The 16,096-nt window shown below is 39.8% G+C and overlaps 1 protein-coding gene across 1 annotated transcript in view; it reads right to left on the bottom strand.

Moving 5' to 3' along the window:
- The window catches only part of ZZEF1 (zinc finger ZZ-type and EF-hand domain containing 1), a 60,681-nt gene that overhangs the window by 41,970 nt on the left and 2,615 nt on the right, over positions 1–16,096 (bottom strand). The window contains exons 2-13 of the mRNA XM_058037401.1: positions 14,219–14,363; positions 13,030–13,224; positions 12,016–12,187; positions 10,058–10,257; positions 8,825–9,035; positions 6,321–6,437; positions 5,931–6,109; positions 4,790–4,888; positions 3,636–3,727; positions 2,494–2,642; positions 1,839–1,950; positions 129–344 (exon numbers count right to left, since the gene is read on the bottom strand). Coding sequence (XP_057893384.1) covers positions 129–344; positions 1,839–1,950; positions 2,494–2,642; positions 3,636–3,727; positions 4,790–4,888; positions 5,931–6,109; positions 6,321–6,437; positions 8,825–9,035; positions 10,058–10,257; positions 12,016–12,187; positions 13,030–13,224; positions 14,219–14,363 — 1,887 coding nt within the window. The remainder of the gene's footprint in view (positions 1–128; positions 345–1,838; positions 1,951–2,493; positions 2,643–3,635; positions 3,728–4,789; positions 4,889–5,930; positions 6,110–6,320; positions 6,438–8,824; positions 9,036–10,057; positions 10,258–12,015; positions 12,188–13,029; positions 13,225–14,218; positions 14,364–16,096) is intronic.

Here is a 16,096-nt window from a genome sequence, read left to right as displayed (position 1 = left end):
AACATGCTTTTAACCTTTGTTAAGAGTACCCCAACTTTTCTTCGCCCGTTCACAACCGCTGTTTGCACACCCTTATTCCTTTCAGCCTGACAAAAAGAACCTTATAAAACCTTAAGGAATAAAAATACCAGATCCTGTGCCAGCTGCTGGATGAAGTGAAGTGTCTTGAGGAGCAGAGTTGTGCCACAAACTGTGTCCTCCTCAGTTCTCCTGCACTGCAGGCAGCTCATGGTCCTGCAGGGCTCGTCCCGCAGGGGCCGCAGGTAGCCCAGAACACTGAGCCCTTGCACCCCGAGCCTCTCTGCTGAGTCTTGTCTTGTGCACAGGAACTTTATCATCAAGTACTGAATGGATACAAAAATAGCACAATATTTGAGTTTAAAAGCTGGTACAAATTGGGATTTTAAAAGGCATGAGTGCACAGAGGTGAGGATTGAAGAGAGAAGCCTTAATCCCTTGTTGTGGCCATTTCTCTTCACAGAGAAAAGCAAGGCACAACTTCCCAAGAATATTTCTGGGATTCACATTCTCTGAACCTCAGAGAAAGAAAAAAGAATTCTTATCCCATTTACTGCTCCTGTGTTGTTCACAAGTGGAATGCATTATGGAAGACTGTTTACCTGAAGGGAATTGGTAATTAGATTCTGGTGTGAGTGTTTTGATTCGCTGACCAATTGAATCCAGGTGTGTGTGGGGACTGTGGGCTGACAGTCATGAGATTCTGCGCAGTGGAGTTCAGTTGGGTGCTTGTGCAGATTCAGTTTAGATGTAATATAATACAGAATAATATAGTATAATAAAGTAATTAATTAGCCTTCTGATATCCATGGAATCCTCCTTGTCATTTCCCCCTGCCACGGGGGCCACGTTTAATCCTATACCTTGTCTATCACTTCCAGAGGTTTAAAATACTGAGCCTCAGATTCAGGCTAAGTTTGATCTCTCCCTGCTTCCAAAAAGTCACAGGAATGGTTCTATGAACTCTACAGGTGCCTGCAAAGTTTGTCAATGCATTATCAGCTCATTCACTCTGCACACCCTGCTCCTCACTGCCACAGCTGCAGTATTCTTGCAGGTTAAAGAATTATTAGCTGCTTTTAAAAGCAAGCAGAGGATCAATATGTAATATTTATAATGTGCTTTGATCAGTCTGTTCTCAGTGAGGTGCAGAGCACAAAACTGAAGGAACAGCAAGTCCTGCTATCCACATGCACTGGTTACTCTGCAGCAGTCAGAAAAAATCCCAGCTGACACAACAATGTCACCAATTCTCTTAATTCCCACAGTGCAGATGGACTGGGGAACTACAACAACTGATTCCAGAAGCATGATCTGAAATGCAACATTCCCTGTAAATGTACCAAGCACTTAAAATCAAAAGCATCTCCTGCCATTCTCAAAATGAAAGAGTCTCCATTCTCCAGGGACAGCAGCCTAACTGATGGAAATGCTTTATAATTATTTATCCACTGAAACAAGGATTGAAGAACCTGGTTCTGAAAGAATAAATGCTATGACTACACAGTAGTTAAATAGTCTAGATACTAGAATAAAGCATCAGTCATATTAAAACCAGTAATCTGCACATTATCACATAGCTTTGCATTAAATTTGACCATAAAGCACTCCTTTACTACAGATATATATATGCATACAGAGAAAAAGAAACTATTTCAGAGGACAAAAGTTCAATTATTCACTTAACTAGAAGCATATTCATTTTTTTCTCTGTACAGCAGAGTTCTCCCTCACAAGACAGAATTAGGTTTATTTCAGTTGACACAGAAAAGACCCCCTGCTCATTGTGACTGGGCCAAGGGGTTTTTGTGGGTTCTTACTTGGGCAACTCTGCATCGCTGCATTTTGACATCAACTTCATCCCATTCTTCTTCTACTTCAAACCAGCCAATAGGATCATCATCTCCCAAATCATCACAGGAACAACTGCTTCTGTGTATAAAAGAATGCAATACACTTTGTAAAGAAAAATTTAGAAACATTGCAAAGCTGTTGATACTCCACCAAAACATATAGAGCATCTTATGGCTATTAAGATGAAAGACAACAGAAAGTTTCACAAACCCAAAACTATCACACGCAAGGTAAAAAAAAAAAAAAAAAAAAAAGAAAAAAAAATCAAGAAAATCTTTTTTGTCAGAGCCCCTTAAACTCCCCTTACTTCTAAGCAACAATTCTGAAAACTGATTCAATACAACTTAATTAAAAATTTTCTGTTACCATTAATCTGCACCCCAAGTAGAAGGTTTATTTTGCTATATCCCTTTTATAACAGGTCTTTAAATCAATGGCTGACAACAACAGCTATATGCATATTTCATTCAACACATCAAATGGAGGCTCATTAAAATCAAACAATTAAATGATGCCCCATTTTTAAGTCACCTGGAACAACTCAGTAGTTTGAGCGGCATTGCAAAACAACCAAATATAACATTAATTTTCCATATATGCATGGCAAAAATCCATTTATACCTGGTTTTTAAAAACTGTTTGAATTCCCTCAGCTTCCATTTGTCGTAGCTCTCAAACCTTCTGAAGTGCTCCTCAGCATGGAACTTTTCTGAGGCGCCATTGTATGCAAACACCAGCCCACACTGAGCCCCGATGGCACCACGCCGGACCTGAAGGGCAAAGCCACACAGGGCAGTCAGGAAAATAAAGAATTGTGGAAAACAACCAGATCCTGACAATCCTGCTCTCTGGAATTGCACAGGAACATGAAACACGTTTAGAGAAATGTTATGAAAGGTTCTGTAATGCACTGAATTGAGATCATGCACATGGTTATTATTTACTGGATTTATCACCCTGCCAGCACCCTTACATTAACTAGAATTCCACATATTAATTAGATATATTATAGTTCCACATTTTATTTCTCATTTTGTTTTCCTTTTACATTTAAAAAAATCAACAAAACTAAAATCATGTTTCCTTATTAATATCACTACACTGCAAAACAACTCAGCTGCCTCTCCAACTCCAGTTAAAATTTACTTGCCAGAAGTCCAGTCATGTTTAAATGTTTTTGACATAGAAATATGCATTGTTGCTCCAGGAATTAAATAATACTATAGTTTTGCCTTAAGTATATAAGGCAAATCAGCTGCAGAAACCTCACTGAAGTTTTGTCTTGGCCATGAGATTTAATCACAAGACCTTCTTTTGAAACCACGTAACAGTCACACCAAATGCAAATTACACTGGTGTTCTCTAAACAGAATTTGAAATACCTCCATTTAATCTGAACTCACATGCTTTGTATTTTGACACCTGCTATTCACAGAGTCAAAAAGTTATTTTAAACATAAAAGACCTTGCATATAAATACACTTCAGCGAGAAACCACAAACCAAAGAGTCTCTGGCTTGGGATCTATATTGCAAGATACAGATAAAATCAATATAAAATAAATGTCTTTACTATATGCTTGTGGCTCCCTGGAACAATTAAAGACATCCTTTTCCGGAAGTTCCCTGACTTACACTGAAGAAAAACTCTAAAATAACAGTATTTCATAATGAATTTAAATTTCAGTTCATATTAAAAAATATCTGAATTCAATTCCACCACTAGGGGGAAAAAGTAAGTCTTCTACTTCAAAAGCTACATACCTTTATTCTAATTTGTGTCACTTGAAATGAAGATTCAGTTCCAGTAGAAAGAATGATACTTGCTCTGGTTTTCCCAGTTTCAGTAAGAAAACCTAAAGCAGCAGTGGGAACAGAAGGAGTCTGGATGAGTGCAAGAGTTAGAAAGAAAATACTGGGATTGTGGGATGAAGTGGGGGAAACAAAACCACAAAGCTTTTCCAGTGAAATGCTCATTAACAAATGCTTCCAAATAAAAGGGACTACTTAAAAGATTGTATTTTACACAGCACTCTCCAGTATCTCTCTGGGCACTGCAATATCTGCAGGAGCTTCAAGAATATTTTTTTATTAAAGCTTATTAGTAATTCCTAAATATTACTTTGACTTGTGGCTCTATTCACTGAATTCAGTGAATAGTTCCCCAAACTGTGACCCACAAAACAACAGCAGAAAAGCCACAAAATAACTAAAGAATAAACCCAAATAATGCACATGAACTAAGAGAGGTGTAAAATAAGCATTTAGAAAGTGCCTGATTTTCTGTCACAATGGCTTTCATTTACCAGTAGCACTGCACAAGACAATAAACTATTAAAAAAAAAGATTAGGTGGCATTTCACTTAAAAAGGAGGTCAAGAAACACAAATCTCTTTGTTTAGGTTGTATCCAGTACATAAAAGCATTGCATTAACAAAGAGAGGCTTTAAGAGAGAATTAATAGGTACATGCAGTGAGAATTACAATGATTTCTACAAACTGTCTCCCATCAATATTTGGAAAACTAACAGTGATTCATGACTTCAACCCACAAAGTTTGCTCTAGGAGAATATTCCCTGTGACAGCTCACTGCTGACTTCACATAGAATATTAACAACTCTCTCCAAAATCCAATCTTTTTGTTTGGTTGGCTTGTTTTGACAATAAATTGCTTTATGAGAAATCTACAGTGTTGCAAAATCGAATTTATATACTGTTTTAGTTTGGGTTCTTGTTTGTTAGTTTACTTTTTTTAATTACAAATCTTCCATAGCATAAAACTATAAAGAAACAAATATATACAAGTAAATATGGAACACCACCACAGCATTGTTAACAATCATTATGTTTGGTGGAATCATCTAACTGAAATGATTTTCTGATTCTAATATTATGGATTTTAAGTCCAGGCTCTTACCATCCCCAGTCCATGGCTCCACAAGGAGGTTTTCAGGCCCTGATTTATCTTCTTTTCCCTTTACATCACATGCTTGCAGAGTGAGTCTTAAAGGCTTTCCTAAGTCAAAAAAATCAACAGGTTTATCAAATTCATTTAAAATGGTAAAATAGATTTTCCATAGTTCTTCGTTCAGAACAAAAGAAAAAAGGGAAAAAATTACAATACTATAAGCTTTTTACCACTGTCAGACGCAAAAAAAGGGAAGGAAACTGGAATATGAGAGATACATTAATCTAAAGTAGTTGGAGTTTTAGATACAGACAGAAGGGCAATGCAGTTCATGACAATTAATGTTCCTTTAACTGTTGCCACACTTTGGAATTCACAGTCTATGGAAAACCACTTGTCTTACAAAAGGCATTAGTTACTCTAGGGAAAATGAACCAATTTTAAAATTTTTGAAAATAAACATCAATAATTATAAAATAATCCATGTGTTCTTTGGCACAAGACAAGAAGTACTGAAAAAACAGACTAAAAGGCAAATAAAGGGTCTTCATGAATTCTTCATGAGAGACTAATGAGTATCTCAGCAGTTGATACCTGAGAAAATACAGATTTATCAAACAAGTCCAGCAAATACAGCAAAATCACCACCTCATGCCAGACCATGAACAGCTTTACACTCATGAAACACCCAGATTACAAAAACTTCATTTTAACTCATCTTATAAAAGTGAAAAAAAAAAAGGAAGAACCATAGAGAGATGCTAATGGCATTACATTTAAAATGCATTTTAAATTTGTACATGCCTGCAGGAGAGAGCACTCACAGAGGCTCAGTCACACAAACAAATGTTTTACTGGAAGAAGAAAAATGCTTCCTGTCATTTGCCTTTTCAGCCACACAAACACCACCATCACCATGCTGATACAGGGGCCATGATCTACAAAGTTCATCTTTTCTCTCTTGGTTTAACTCTTTAATTACAAAAAGCTGATCAATCACCAACTTTTTGGGCAGTTCAGCTGCTAGGTTGTGATTTCAGTGCCAGTTTTTAATTAAGAAGGTTCGGATGATTTTAAAACCCACCAAGTGGAACAACTCAAAGCTGTATGTTTGCTTAAGACTGTGAAGGATGCAGGATTGTTGCATTACCATATTTATAGAGCAGGTTCTGTCTGACTGCTGCCATGGAGGAGATCAGGGAGGAAGCCTTGTATGGAGTGTCCAGGTGATCAGTGATGGCACAGAGGGAACTCAGCACTTTGGCAACACTGCCCCGGGCTAAGGCAAAGGCCAGGAGTGTCAGCTCCACCTCTGGGGTAGTACAACAACTGGGAGCAAAAACAGCAACAGTGTGAAAAGAAAAACTGGGACATTCTGTTTTTCAATAAAGACAAACTGCCACAGAACCTCCCAGGTGCATGTTTGTTGGTGCATTTGTATTTTTCATGATACTTAAAAAAGAGCATGTGAGTAAAGATGTAAAAATTTGATTTGCACTCTTCCAAACCACTTCCCACTGAATCAACCACACAAGCTCACCTTGTTATTCTGATAAGGAAGCTATCTACTTCTTCCAAAACATTTGGTGATAAGAAGCTTGAAAAATCTGTGGAGCCTGGGGTTAGGGATAGAGGTGGCATGTGCTGCAATGCTTTCCTAGGAAAAAATAAAACATAATGTCAGGAAACCAGGCAGAATAGGAGAAAAGAGCTTCCTAATGTGAATGAGAGGCTTGAATCTTCATGCTTTGTGTGGGCAGGTCTCTGCAAATTGCTTCTGAGTGCACTAAATCTATTTACACAGAGATTCTCTTCAAAAGGGAACAACAGTATTGCATTCTAGGCAGGGAAAGTTCAATGACTGCTGGGTAATCTTGAATCTAGCCTCAATCTCAGATTTAATGAGACAAACATATCAAGGAGATTCAAATTAAATCTGTGACAGCATTAGAAATAGCTTAGTATCCAACATTGCTTCATTTTAACTTGGTCCAGAATTGAGCAAGAGCCTGTGAACAAAGAGAAAATTGATTTGAAATTCCCTCAGAAGAATAAGAGAAACTAAGAGAGACAGTTGTTAGCTCAAATCAGAATTATTCTGAATTCCCAAAGCTATTGTGATAACCCCTGAAATTACAAATTCTCAAGCAGTTTCACCAACATTATTCTATTCAATACTAAAGCTTTCAGTATTACAGCTATTACATCCAATTCTAAAGTCTGGGGTTTCTGCTTTATAATTCTAAACAGGGAATCTAATTCCTGAAAGCATGATTTTAGTCAGGATAATAATAATAATAATAATAATAATAATAATAATAATAATAATAATAATAATAATAATAATAATAATAATAATAATAATAATAATAATAATAATAATAATAATAATAATAATAGTAGTTATTATTATTTTTCAATGCTTTATTAGCTCAGTGTTCATGTTCTATTTCTAAAAAAATCTCTAAACTTCACCAAAATTGAAGGCCCTCAGTTTCAGCAGAGCCTACAACTATGGGACTATGAGCATGTATGAAGCTATCTAAACTCTGAAGAGATTTCACAGATAACATAAATTAAAAGATAGGCTTAGTGGACTTTAGCCTACAGGATTCATTAACCTAATGAGAGCCCTGCTCTTCAGTGTGGTGACACTGTGCTAACTGAGCTCTGTAAAAGCTCATGTGGGTGTGGAGAGCTTTTATTGGGATTCCAATCCTTCAAGTCATCCAGCAGAAGTGTTTGGCAATCTAACAAGGAAACGTTACACAGAAAATGGTCAACCACCACAAGCAAACATTTGCATGGAGATGGTGCAAATACTCAACTATATCCCCATAAAATGCATGACAAGTAGAAATCTGCAGAAAATTAAACTAAATTAAGCTTCAGTCCTAAGGGGAAGATGTACATTTTATTGATTATTAATACCAGACAAGAAAAATGAATCAATTTTAGGCTGCTCAAAGTCATTACAAGTAAATGGATCAGTAGAAAATTTATTTCAGTGTCCATTAAGTCATGGCTTAACAACTAGACTAGATGAACAGCCAGGAGAATTTCACTTGTTCTAGTACATGCAAATGGAAAGAGGAAAAACATCCAAATCTGAACAATGAGACAGAAAAAGCTGTTTAAACACCTGAAGGGAGTAGAAACCAGTCACATACAACAGATTGCTTCCTAAAGCCACAAGTATTTTTCTAAAAAAATGAAGAAGTAGCTAAAATCAATTAAGTCATGGTTTAACAACTAGATTAGATGAAACAGCCAGAAGAATTACACTTGTTCTAGTACGTGCAAATAGATAGAAGAAAAACATCAAAGATCTGAACAATGAGAGAGAAAAAACTGTTTAAACACCTGAACAATGAGACAGAAAAAGCTGTTTAAACACCTGAAGGGAGTAGAAACCAGTCACATACAACAGATTGCTTCCTAAAGCCACAAGTATTTTTCTAAAAAAAATGAAGAAGTAGCTAAAATCCATTTGTGGTTTAATGACTAGATTAGATGAAACAGCCAGGAGAATTACACTTGTTCTAGTACATGGAAATGTACAGAAGAAAAACATTAAAAATCTGAACAATGAGACAGAAAACGCTGTTAAAATACCTGAATGAAAGGAGTAGAAACCAGTCACATACAACAGATTGCTTCCTAAAGCCAGAACTACTTTTCTAAAAAAATGAAGAAATAGCTAAAATCCATTAAGTCATGGTTTAACATCTAGATTAGATGAAACAGCCAAGAGAATTGTTGAATTGAAACAGCCAACACTTGTTCTAATACATGGAACTGTACAGAAGAAAAACATAAAAAATCTGAACAATGAGACAGAGAAAGCTATTTAAACACCTGAACAATGAGACAGAAAAAGCTGTTTAAACACCTGAACAATGACAGAAAAAGCTGTTTAAACACCTGAATGAAGGGAGTAGAAACCAGCCACCTACAACAGATCGCTTCCTAAAGCCCCGAGTTTATTTTTTTTCAAAAATACCAAGTAGCTCAAATCACACCCCATGTAAGTTTGGTACTCACTGAGTATTCTGTAGAATGGTGTGAACAAATGCTGGGTTGGTTTCCATGGAAGCTGTCACCAGAGAGGTCAGCAGGGACCAGTACCAGATGGCCGAGGCGTCGCACACGGACACTCCCACCTTCCTCACGCGCTGGTAGCCCACGGCCCGCAGCCCGTGGATCCTGGTGTCACAGCCATCACTAAGGCAACGCTTGATGTTTATCTGTACATCTGTCAAAAAAAACAAATCAGAATTTTTTTTTCCCATTTCTTCTGCTAGATTAGAGTTAGAAGAATAGATATTTTAAATATTGAATTAGCGCGGGAGCTCTTGGAAGAGTAACGGAACAGCGCTGCTTGATATGGACAAGCACACACCCTCACACCCTCTGATCTGCAAAATTTACCCTTTCCATCAACAACCTCTGCATCCATTACAGATTCTATGGCTAGAAACTAGGAAAAAATGTAATAAAATATACTCAAAGTGGAAAATAGATTATTTCACCAGTACCTTCCTACCTAGATACACAGGAAGTGTCTTGGAAGCAAGTGGTTGTGGAGATAATACGGAAAAGGAGCAAAGTTTAAAGTTACATAAAAATTTTCACACAAGTTCTTGACCATTTTGCACAGATGGCATTGTCCTCATTACTTCTGAGGAACAACATCCTTGCTGCCCACTTCTGTGGCAGTGAAAGCTCCTCTCAGGGAAAAACATCTTTTGGAACTGAAGGGACAAAATTTCTGAAGCTGCAGAAACCATCTTAGGAAGGAGCAGTTTTTCTTGATTGATTCCAATATAGCACCCACAGAGCTACCAGAATCAAAAATAACACTATTTAAAAGCATAAAACCTGCCTTACATTGGAGCAACTTCAGAATTTCAGTACCGAAAAAAAAAGCAGATTTTTTGCTAGATACTATAAACCAACATATGCTTTCACTCTGCAAGCAAGGATATTTTGAAACTGCCCCATGTTTTCACATTGAAAGGCTAAAATTGCATCTTCAGTAATTTTTCTCTCTTCAACCCTTAGCCCACACTACAGAGACCACAAGAAAGGCTTGGAAAACTCTCTTACAGGCTAGAAATTAAACCAGAATTAAAACAATTCCTCTGACCCAAGCACAAGGCCCAAAGTGTCACCCCTGATGAATGACACATCCACACATTTCTCCATCATCTACCCAACCTTTCACCTTGCCAAAAGCACCAAAGCAGAATCCCAATGGTATCTTTATTGACTCACACATCTGACTAATGTTAGCGTTTTCCAACAGAGTTACGTAGCCAGTGATATTGCTTGGAATGTGAACATCTCGGACCTCCTGGAGACTGCTGGCATTCCTCCCCACTGCCACTGTGACCTGCTGTGGCATGTAACTCTGGTCATTAGCTGCCACTGCAATGGACAGGTGTCTCAAAACCACATCTGGTTTCATCTTTAAACTGCAAAGCAAAAAAAGAGAAAATGGTTCTTGAAAAGAGAAGTTAAGTCAAGCACCGTGCTTTTATTATTATTTACCATAATATTATACATGTGCATATGTAAGAGATATTATATTATTATTCACTCATTTTCCTCCTCTACAAACACAAATAAATCCTCTGAAATTTACCCAATGCTTCACATGTGTTCTTAACCATACCATGGTGAAAGAGTTAAAAAAAACTGATTTAGAGAACAGTTTCCTCTGAGAGACTGTAGAATTTTCTATTTATATTTTCAACTGAGAATTCATTCCTCAGGAATAAAAATGCAATGTTAATAATGACCAAAATGAGATTTTTTTTTTTTTTTCTTTGAAGCACACATTCTAAGATCTAACACTGAAAAAACCCACTAAATATTTCTGTTTCATTGAGCATTTTTGTTTCATGGAACTTCCTGGACAGTGGCAGAATGTTTCTATTCAAGTACCAAACACTGCATCTGTATTACAGCTTGGAAAGCTTCACTATACAACAAGACTGTGTGTCACCACAGCAGATACAGGCATTTTACAGGTGACCTTTTATTTGGCAGTCAAATTTTAAATTTTATGCAGAGATTACTGACTTCTGCTTTTAACCCAGCTGTTTTCAATTACACCTGTATTGGGTTTGTGTGACAAGGTTTTAAGACTGGGGGGCCTACAGGGTGTGAGAAGTTGCTGGAGGCTGGACCTTTGTCCCCATGGGGAGAGTAGTGTGCACTGGAGGAGGTTTGCTGGCAGGATTTGTGGTCCCATGGGGGATCCATGCTGGAGCAGCCTCTTCCTGAAGGACTGAGCCCCATAGGGGCCACTCACATAAGGTCTGGACTTGGCAATCCTTGGGGGTCCCTTCCAACTCAGTATTCTGTGATTTTGTAAGGACCCACACTGGAGCACTTTGAGGGGAACTGTCTCCCATGGAAGGAACCCTACACTGGTGCAGGGAAGCAAGTGAGGAGTCCTGCCCCTGAGGAGGAAGGAGTGGCAGAGCCAGCATGTGATGAACTGAGTGCAGCCCACACTCCCCATCCCTCTGTGCCTTTGGAGGGGAGGAGATAACTTCTCTTCCCTTTTTCTCTAAGCCTGGGAAGAAAATTTGCTTTTGTTTCTCCTAAGCCCACCCTGATTTAATAAATTCCCTGAATCAAGTCTGTGATGGTAGCTGGTGAGAGAGCTCTCCCTGCCCTTGAGCCAAGACCCTTTTGTTACATTTTCTTCCTCCTGTCCAGCTAAGGAGGGGAGCCATGGAGCAGCCTGGCATTGAGGCAGGATCAATCCAGCCCACCCCCCAGACTGTGAGCCCAAGGCCCTGGGCTCCCCCAGCCCTGATCCCCTCCAGCCCTGAGCTCCCCCAGCCCTGAGCTCCCCCAGCCCTGATCCCCCCCAGCCCTGAGCTCCCCCCAGCCCTGAGCTCCCCCCAGCCCTGAGCTCCCCATGCCCTGAGCTCCCCCAGCCCTGAGCTCCCCCAGCCCTGAGCTCCCCATGCCCTGATCCCCCCCAGCCCTGATCCCCCCCAGCCCTGATCCCCCCAGCCCTGAGCTCCCCCAGCCCTGATCCCCCCAGCCCTGAGCTCCCCCCAGCCCTGAGCTCCCCATGCCCTGATCCCCCCAGCCCTGATCCCCCCAGCCCTGAGCTCCCCCCAGCCCTGAGCTCCCCATGCCCTGAGCTCCCCCAGCCCTGATCCCCCCCAGCCCTGACCCCCCAGCCCTGATCCCCCCAGCCCTGGGCTCACCGGATCCAGTGGGAGCGGGCACTCCCATCTGACTGCCAGAAGGACGAGGTTTCTCCGTTCGTCATCTTGTCGATATCGGCGGAATTGGAGGAGGTCTCGATGTGTGTGTAGCACTTTGTGACAGACTTCAGCTTGTCTGACTCCTGGTTACCATTCAGATCACTGGGGTATTCTGCAAAGAAACTCAGAATATTTCTCTTTGGCCTGTTTTGAGTGTTGTTATACCTTTGTAAGAACGATCTCACACAAATGAACTTGTTGGCACAGAACACAGCCCCTGAATGAATGTTTCTGACAGGAACTAGGAGACAGCAAAGTTTCATTTCAGAAATTGCAATAATCTCCATCTACCACTCTCTGTATGAAAACAACTCCATTCCCTGGAGTTCAATAGCCTTTATCTACCCCTTTCATTACTGGCTTCAACACTGCTTTATTATTTTTGTACCCAAATACAAACAGATGAAAGGCAAAATAAATTACAATGGAGAAAACTTCAATTCATGTATTTGAGGGAAAGGACAAAGCACTCTCTTTCCCATGTAACTTGATCTGTTTCAATAGAAGTGCAGAAATCTGAAAATATCTAGTCAAGCTGTAAAGAAAAGGAGCCCTCCCTGTAGGGACCAGGCCAGTCCCATCAGAGATACAATATAAGATTAATCACCTCCAGCCAAAAATGATAAAGTATCTTTTAGTACCGAACAGTCAACTCCATAAACATCCACCTTCACATGGAAACTAAGTTTCTAGCAACTAGTAGAGATATTTGACTGAACACAGAATATCACAAATGAGTAACCATCGATTCTGAAACAGGCCAGGAGAAAGATAAGAACATTCCAGAGCGTTACTCAGATTGCTGAGTAATTCAGAAAAATCATTTATGTGCTTTAAGAAACCAACAAAAATCCACAGAAGCACGCAGATCAACTTCAAAATAGTCAAGAAAGCTTTCCATTTTATCTGTAGCCTGTTTGTCACACCCTGCAAAAGAAGGGAAGCACTGCACACCTCTCTCCTTGAGGAGCAGCCGATCCAGGGAGTCCTTGAGCACGGAGGAGCGCATGGTGCAGATGTTGTTGAAGTACTCCAGCACGGGGTAGGGGATGGCAGTGCTGGAGATGCGGTTCCTGTGCAGGAACCTCAGGATCATCGAGGCGTGAAGGCCCAGGCGCTCTTTGGACTCAGAAAATATATCAATGAACCCTAGAGAGAGACAGCATTTCCTCAGGCACCACAGTGTGAGAGGGATGGAAAACTATCAGAGGATGTAGCTCAACTCTGCAACCTCTACAGCAGGGAAATATTTTTGCCAGTGACCTGAAATACCTGAAGGTATTCAAAACAATTACCAAAAATCTCACGTTCATTTTGCTGCCCCAAACCCTTACCTTCAAAATCTAAGTGAAGCAGTTGCTACTTGGTTCTCTACTTGTAGCTCACTCACCCTGAGCTACACTGAGCTTTTCCCTTTGGAATTGTGGATTATTCCCAATGCTTTCCACAAGCTTGATGAGAAATGTCAGCTCCTGAGCACTGGTACCTGAATCCCAGTGCATGTACGTGCATAGAACAGCACTCTGTAATTCCCCCCCTCTAAATTCTCTGCAGCAAATTCTAGTGTTTCTTGTCTGATCCTTTAAGGCAAATCCTCTTTAGCCACTTATCATCAAATGCTTGGAAAGAAAGCCAGTAACTGACACTTATCCCAGAAATCAAATTCTGGAAACTGGCACTTTCTGAACTATAAACCATAAAACCTGAATCATGTTTTATCAGGATTTCAAATGCTGAATAACAATATAATAATAATAATAAAATATGTGACTCATCCCCTGGAATAGACTCCATGGAGGATTTATTCCTCCAGTTACCAAGTACAAGGCTGCATTAGCTGGGCACTCACCAAAATTCTGAATTTTCTGTCTGTGAGGTGAACCAAACAGGGGTAAGACACTCCCCAGTGACACACAGAAGGAAAGAGTGGTTATTTGTGAAAGGAAGTTCTGCATGCAATTCTGGGAAATGTTTAATTTACAACAACTCCACTTGCTTGACACTAAAGAACCAAGAACCTTCTGGAGAATGGTTTTGATAAGATTAGGACAAGCAATGCTATTAAAGCAATTTATTGAAGCAGCACCTTTTTTATGGGGCTGGGCTTGGGAAACCCTTTTGTTCCAACACTCTGCTCTCATACCTGGCACCAGTGAACAAGCTTGCAGTTGCCTGATTACATGGCTCAGCTCTCCCTGAAGATTTGCTCCACTAGAATTCTTGAGAGCCTCCAGCATATTCTCCACATCCACAGTGCCATCTCCTTCAGCATCAAATTGTGCAAAGGCCTGAAGAGTAACCAAAAAAATTTATTTCAGCATATTTCCTTAAAGCAAGATATTTCATAGAAACCATAGCAACAAACGTTGCAACACTGGTAAAACAAAATCAAAAGAATCCATTCCCCAAAGTATTGGATTCATGGTAACGGGAAGCAGGCTGGCTGGAAATCTGCAAGTTTGAGGGTATTTGCACTGCCTTGCTATAAAAGTCATGCTTAGGTGGAGACAGCCCATCACAACCACCAGTGAATCAGCAGGATCCATCCAGGGGTAGCTGGGACTGGAAGGAAGGTGAGATTTGCTTAGCAAAAAGCTCCTCAGCTGAAGGGTGGTTTGGTTCCAAAAGCCACACCTTCCATTACTCATCACTGCTGCATCCCTCTCTCACTGCATCCACTCACATTCCTCCAGGGGTTACATAGTTTCTTTATTCAAGAAATTGTCCTAAGAACTGTAATATTTTTTTATTTGATTTTTCCTTCCATAAACTATCCTCCTACACCAAAGATCAGTCTAATATAGTTTGTCTCAGTGTTTTTGAAAACAAAGGAGAGAGTTAGAAAAGGGTTGGGATTTTTTTATTGAAGAGAACCACTGGCAGCTTTATTAACTTTGACCTTAATAAAAATTTTAATATAAAAAGTTGTGTTGAGCATGTACAAAAAGTAACTCACACAGCATTTCACAACTTTGAACTAACAAAGGTACAAGGTATTTTAATTCAGCTGAGCCTGTAAATCAGAACTAAGCTCATAAATGTAACTTACTTTAACTAGCTATTTCAGACAACTCATGATTCAGTGACACACTACTATTAAAATCTGGCTATATTTTCACAATTAGATTTAATTTTGAAACAAATTTATGTTTAACTGCTAAAAATGGAATCTGTTCCAAAAGAGAAATCCAGTATTTCAGGAACATGCACCTTTTTCATATAAACTGGGAATGCACTTCCAAAAGATATTTCTTTACAAGCAAGACTTGAGTCTCCCTGCCCTGGACTTTGTATTCCAAGCTGAGCCACACAGACCAAGCAAATCTGGTCTCTGAGGACAGATGATCTCACAGGAGTCTGAGTCAAGGGCTTGCTGCTGCTCAGGAGGAAGTTCCTGCTTCCCTCTCTTGGTTTGCTCCCTGGTTATCAGACCTGATGTGCCATTAACAGTGCTGTCCTAGAGAGGAGCAGCCTGAAATGATTAGCTCAAAATAACCTGCCAATTAACCATGGCATAATTACAGCAGTAAAATGAGAGCAAAGTCCTCACAAGACAACAGAACTGAAACATAGTTTTAGCTGACTAAAGCTCTCATGGCACTTGTGTGGCACAGAGCTGCATTTGAGCTTGGAAACTTTAGAGTGTTATTATACACACAGCTGAACCCAAGCTAATAATGATCACCTTTAAACAATTATTTTGAGCAGCAAAGCTGGTGCTGAGCATCCAGCAGGCACCAGGGCCAGCCCAGCCCAGGCACTGGGCAGGTCCCAAAGCAAAAACCCAACACCTTTGCTTGAGGACAACAAGCCAGAGGGAATTCATTCTAACAGACATAGCTCAGTTGCCAAAACAATTCAATGTACAGTTTCACACCACACCATTCTCACCATTTTTTCTCATACCTGAAGTGAAACTGCACAATTGCTAAACTACAAATTGCACACGTTTTGTGATGTTACTGGTGACAGTAAAACACAAGGCAACAAGGCTGAATCTGCTGACACCTATGTTAAACAA

The sequence above is a fragment of the Melospiza georgiana genome, chromosome 19 (assembly GCF_028018845.1).
Source record: "Melospiza georgiana isolate bMelGeo1 chromosome 19, bMelGeo1.pri, whole genome shotgun sequence".
In the NCBI taxonomy this organism is placed as follows: domain Eukaryota; kingdom Metazoa; phylum Chordata; class Aves; order Passeriformes; family Passerellidae; genus Melospiza; species Melospiza georgiana.
Note: the sequence above shows the minus strand (reverse complement) of the source record. Positions and strands in the feature narration are given on the sequence as shown.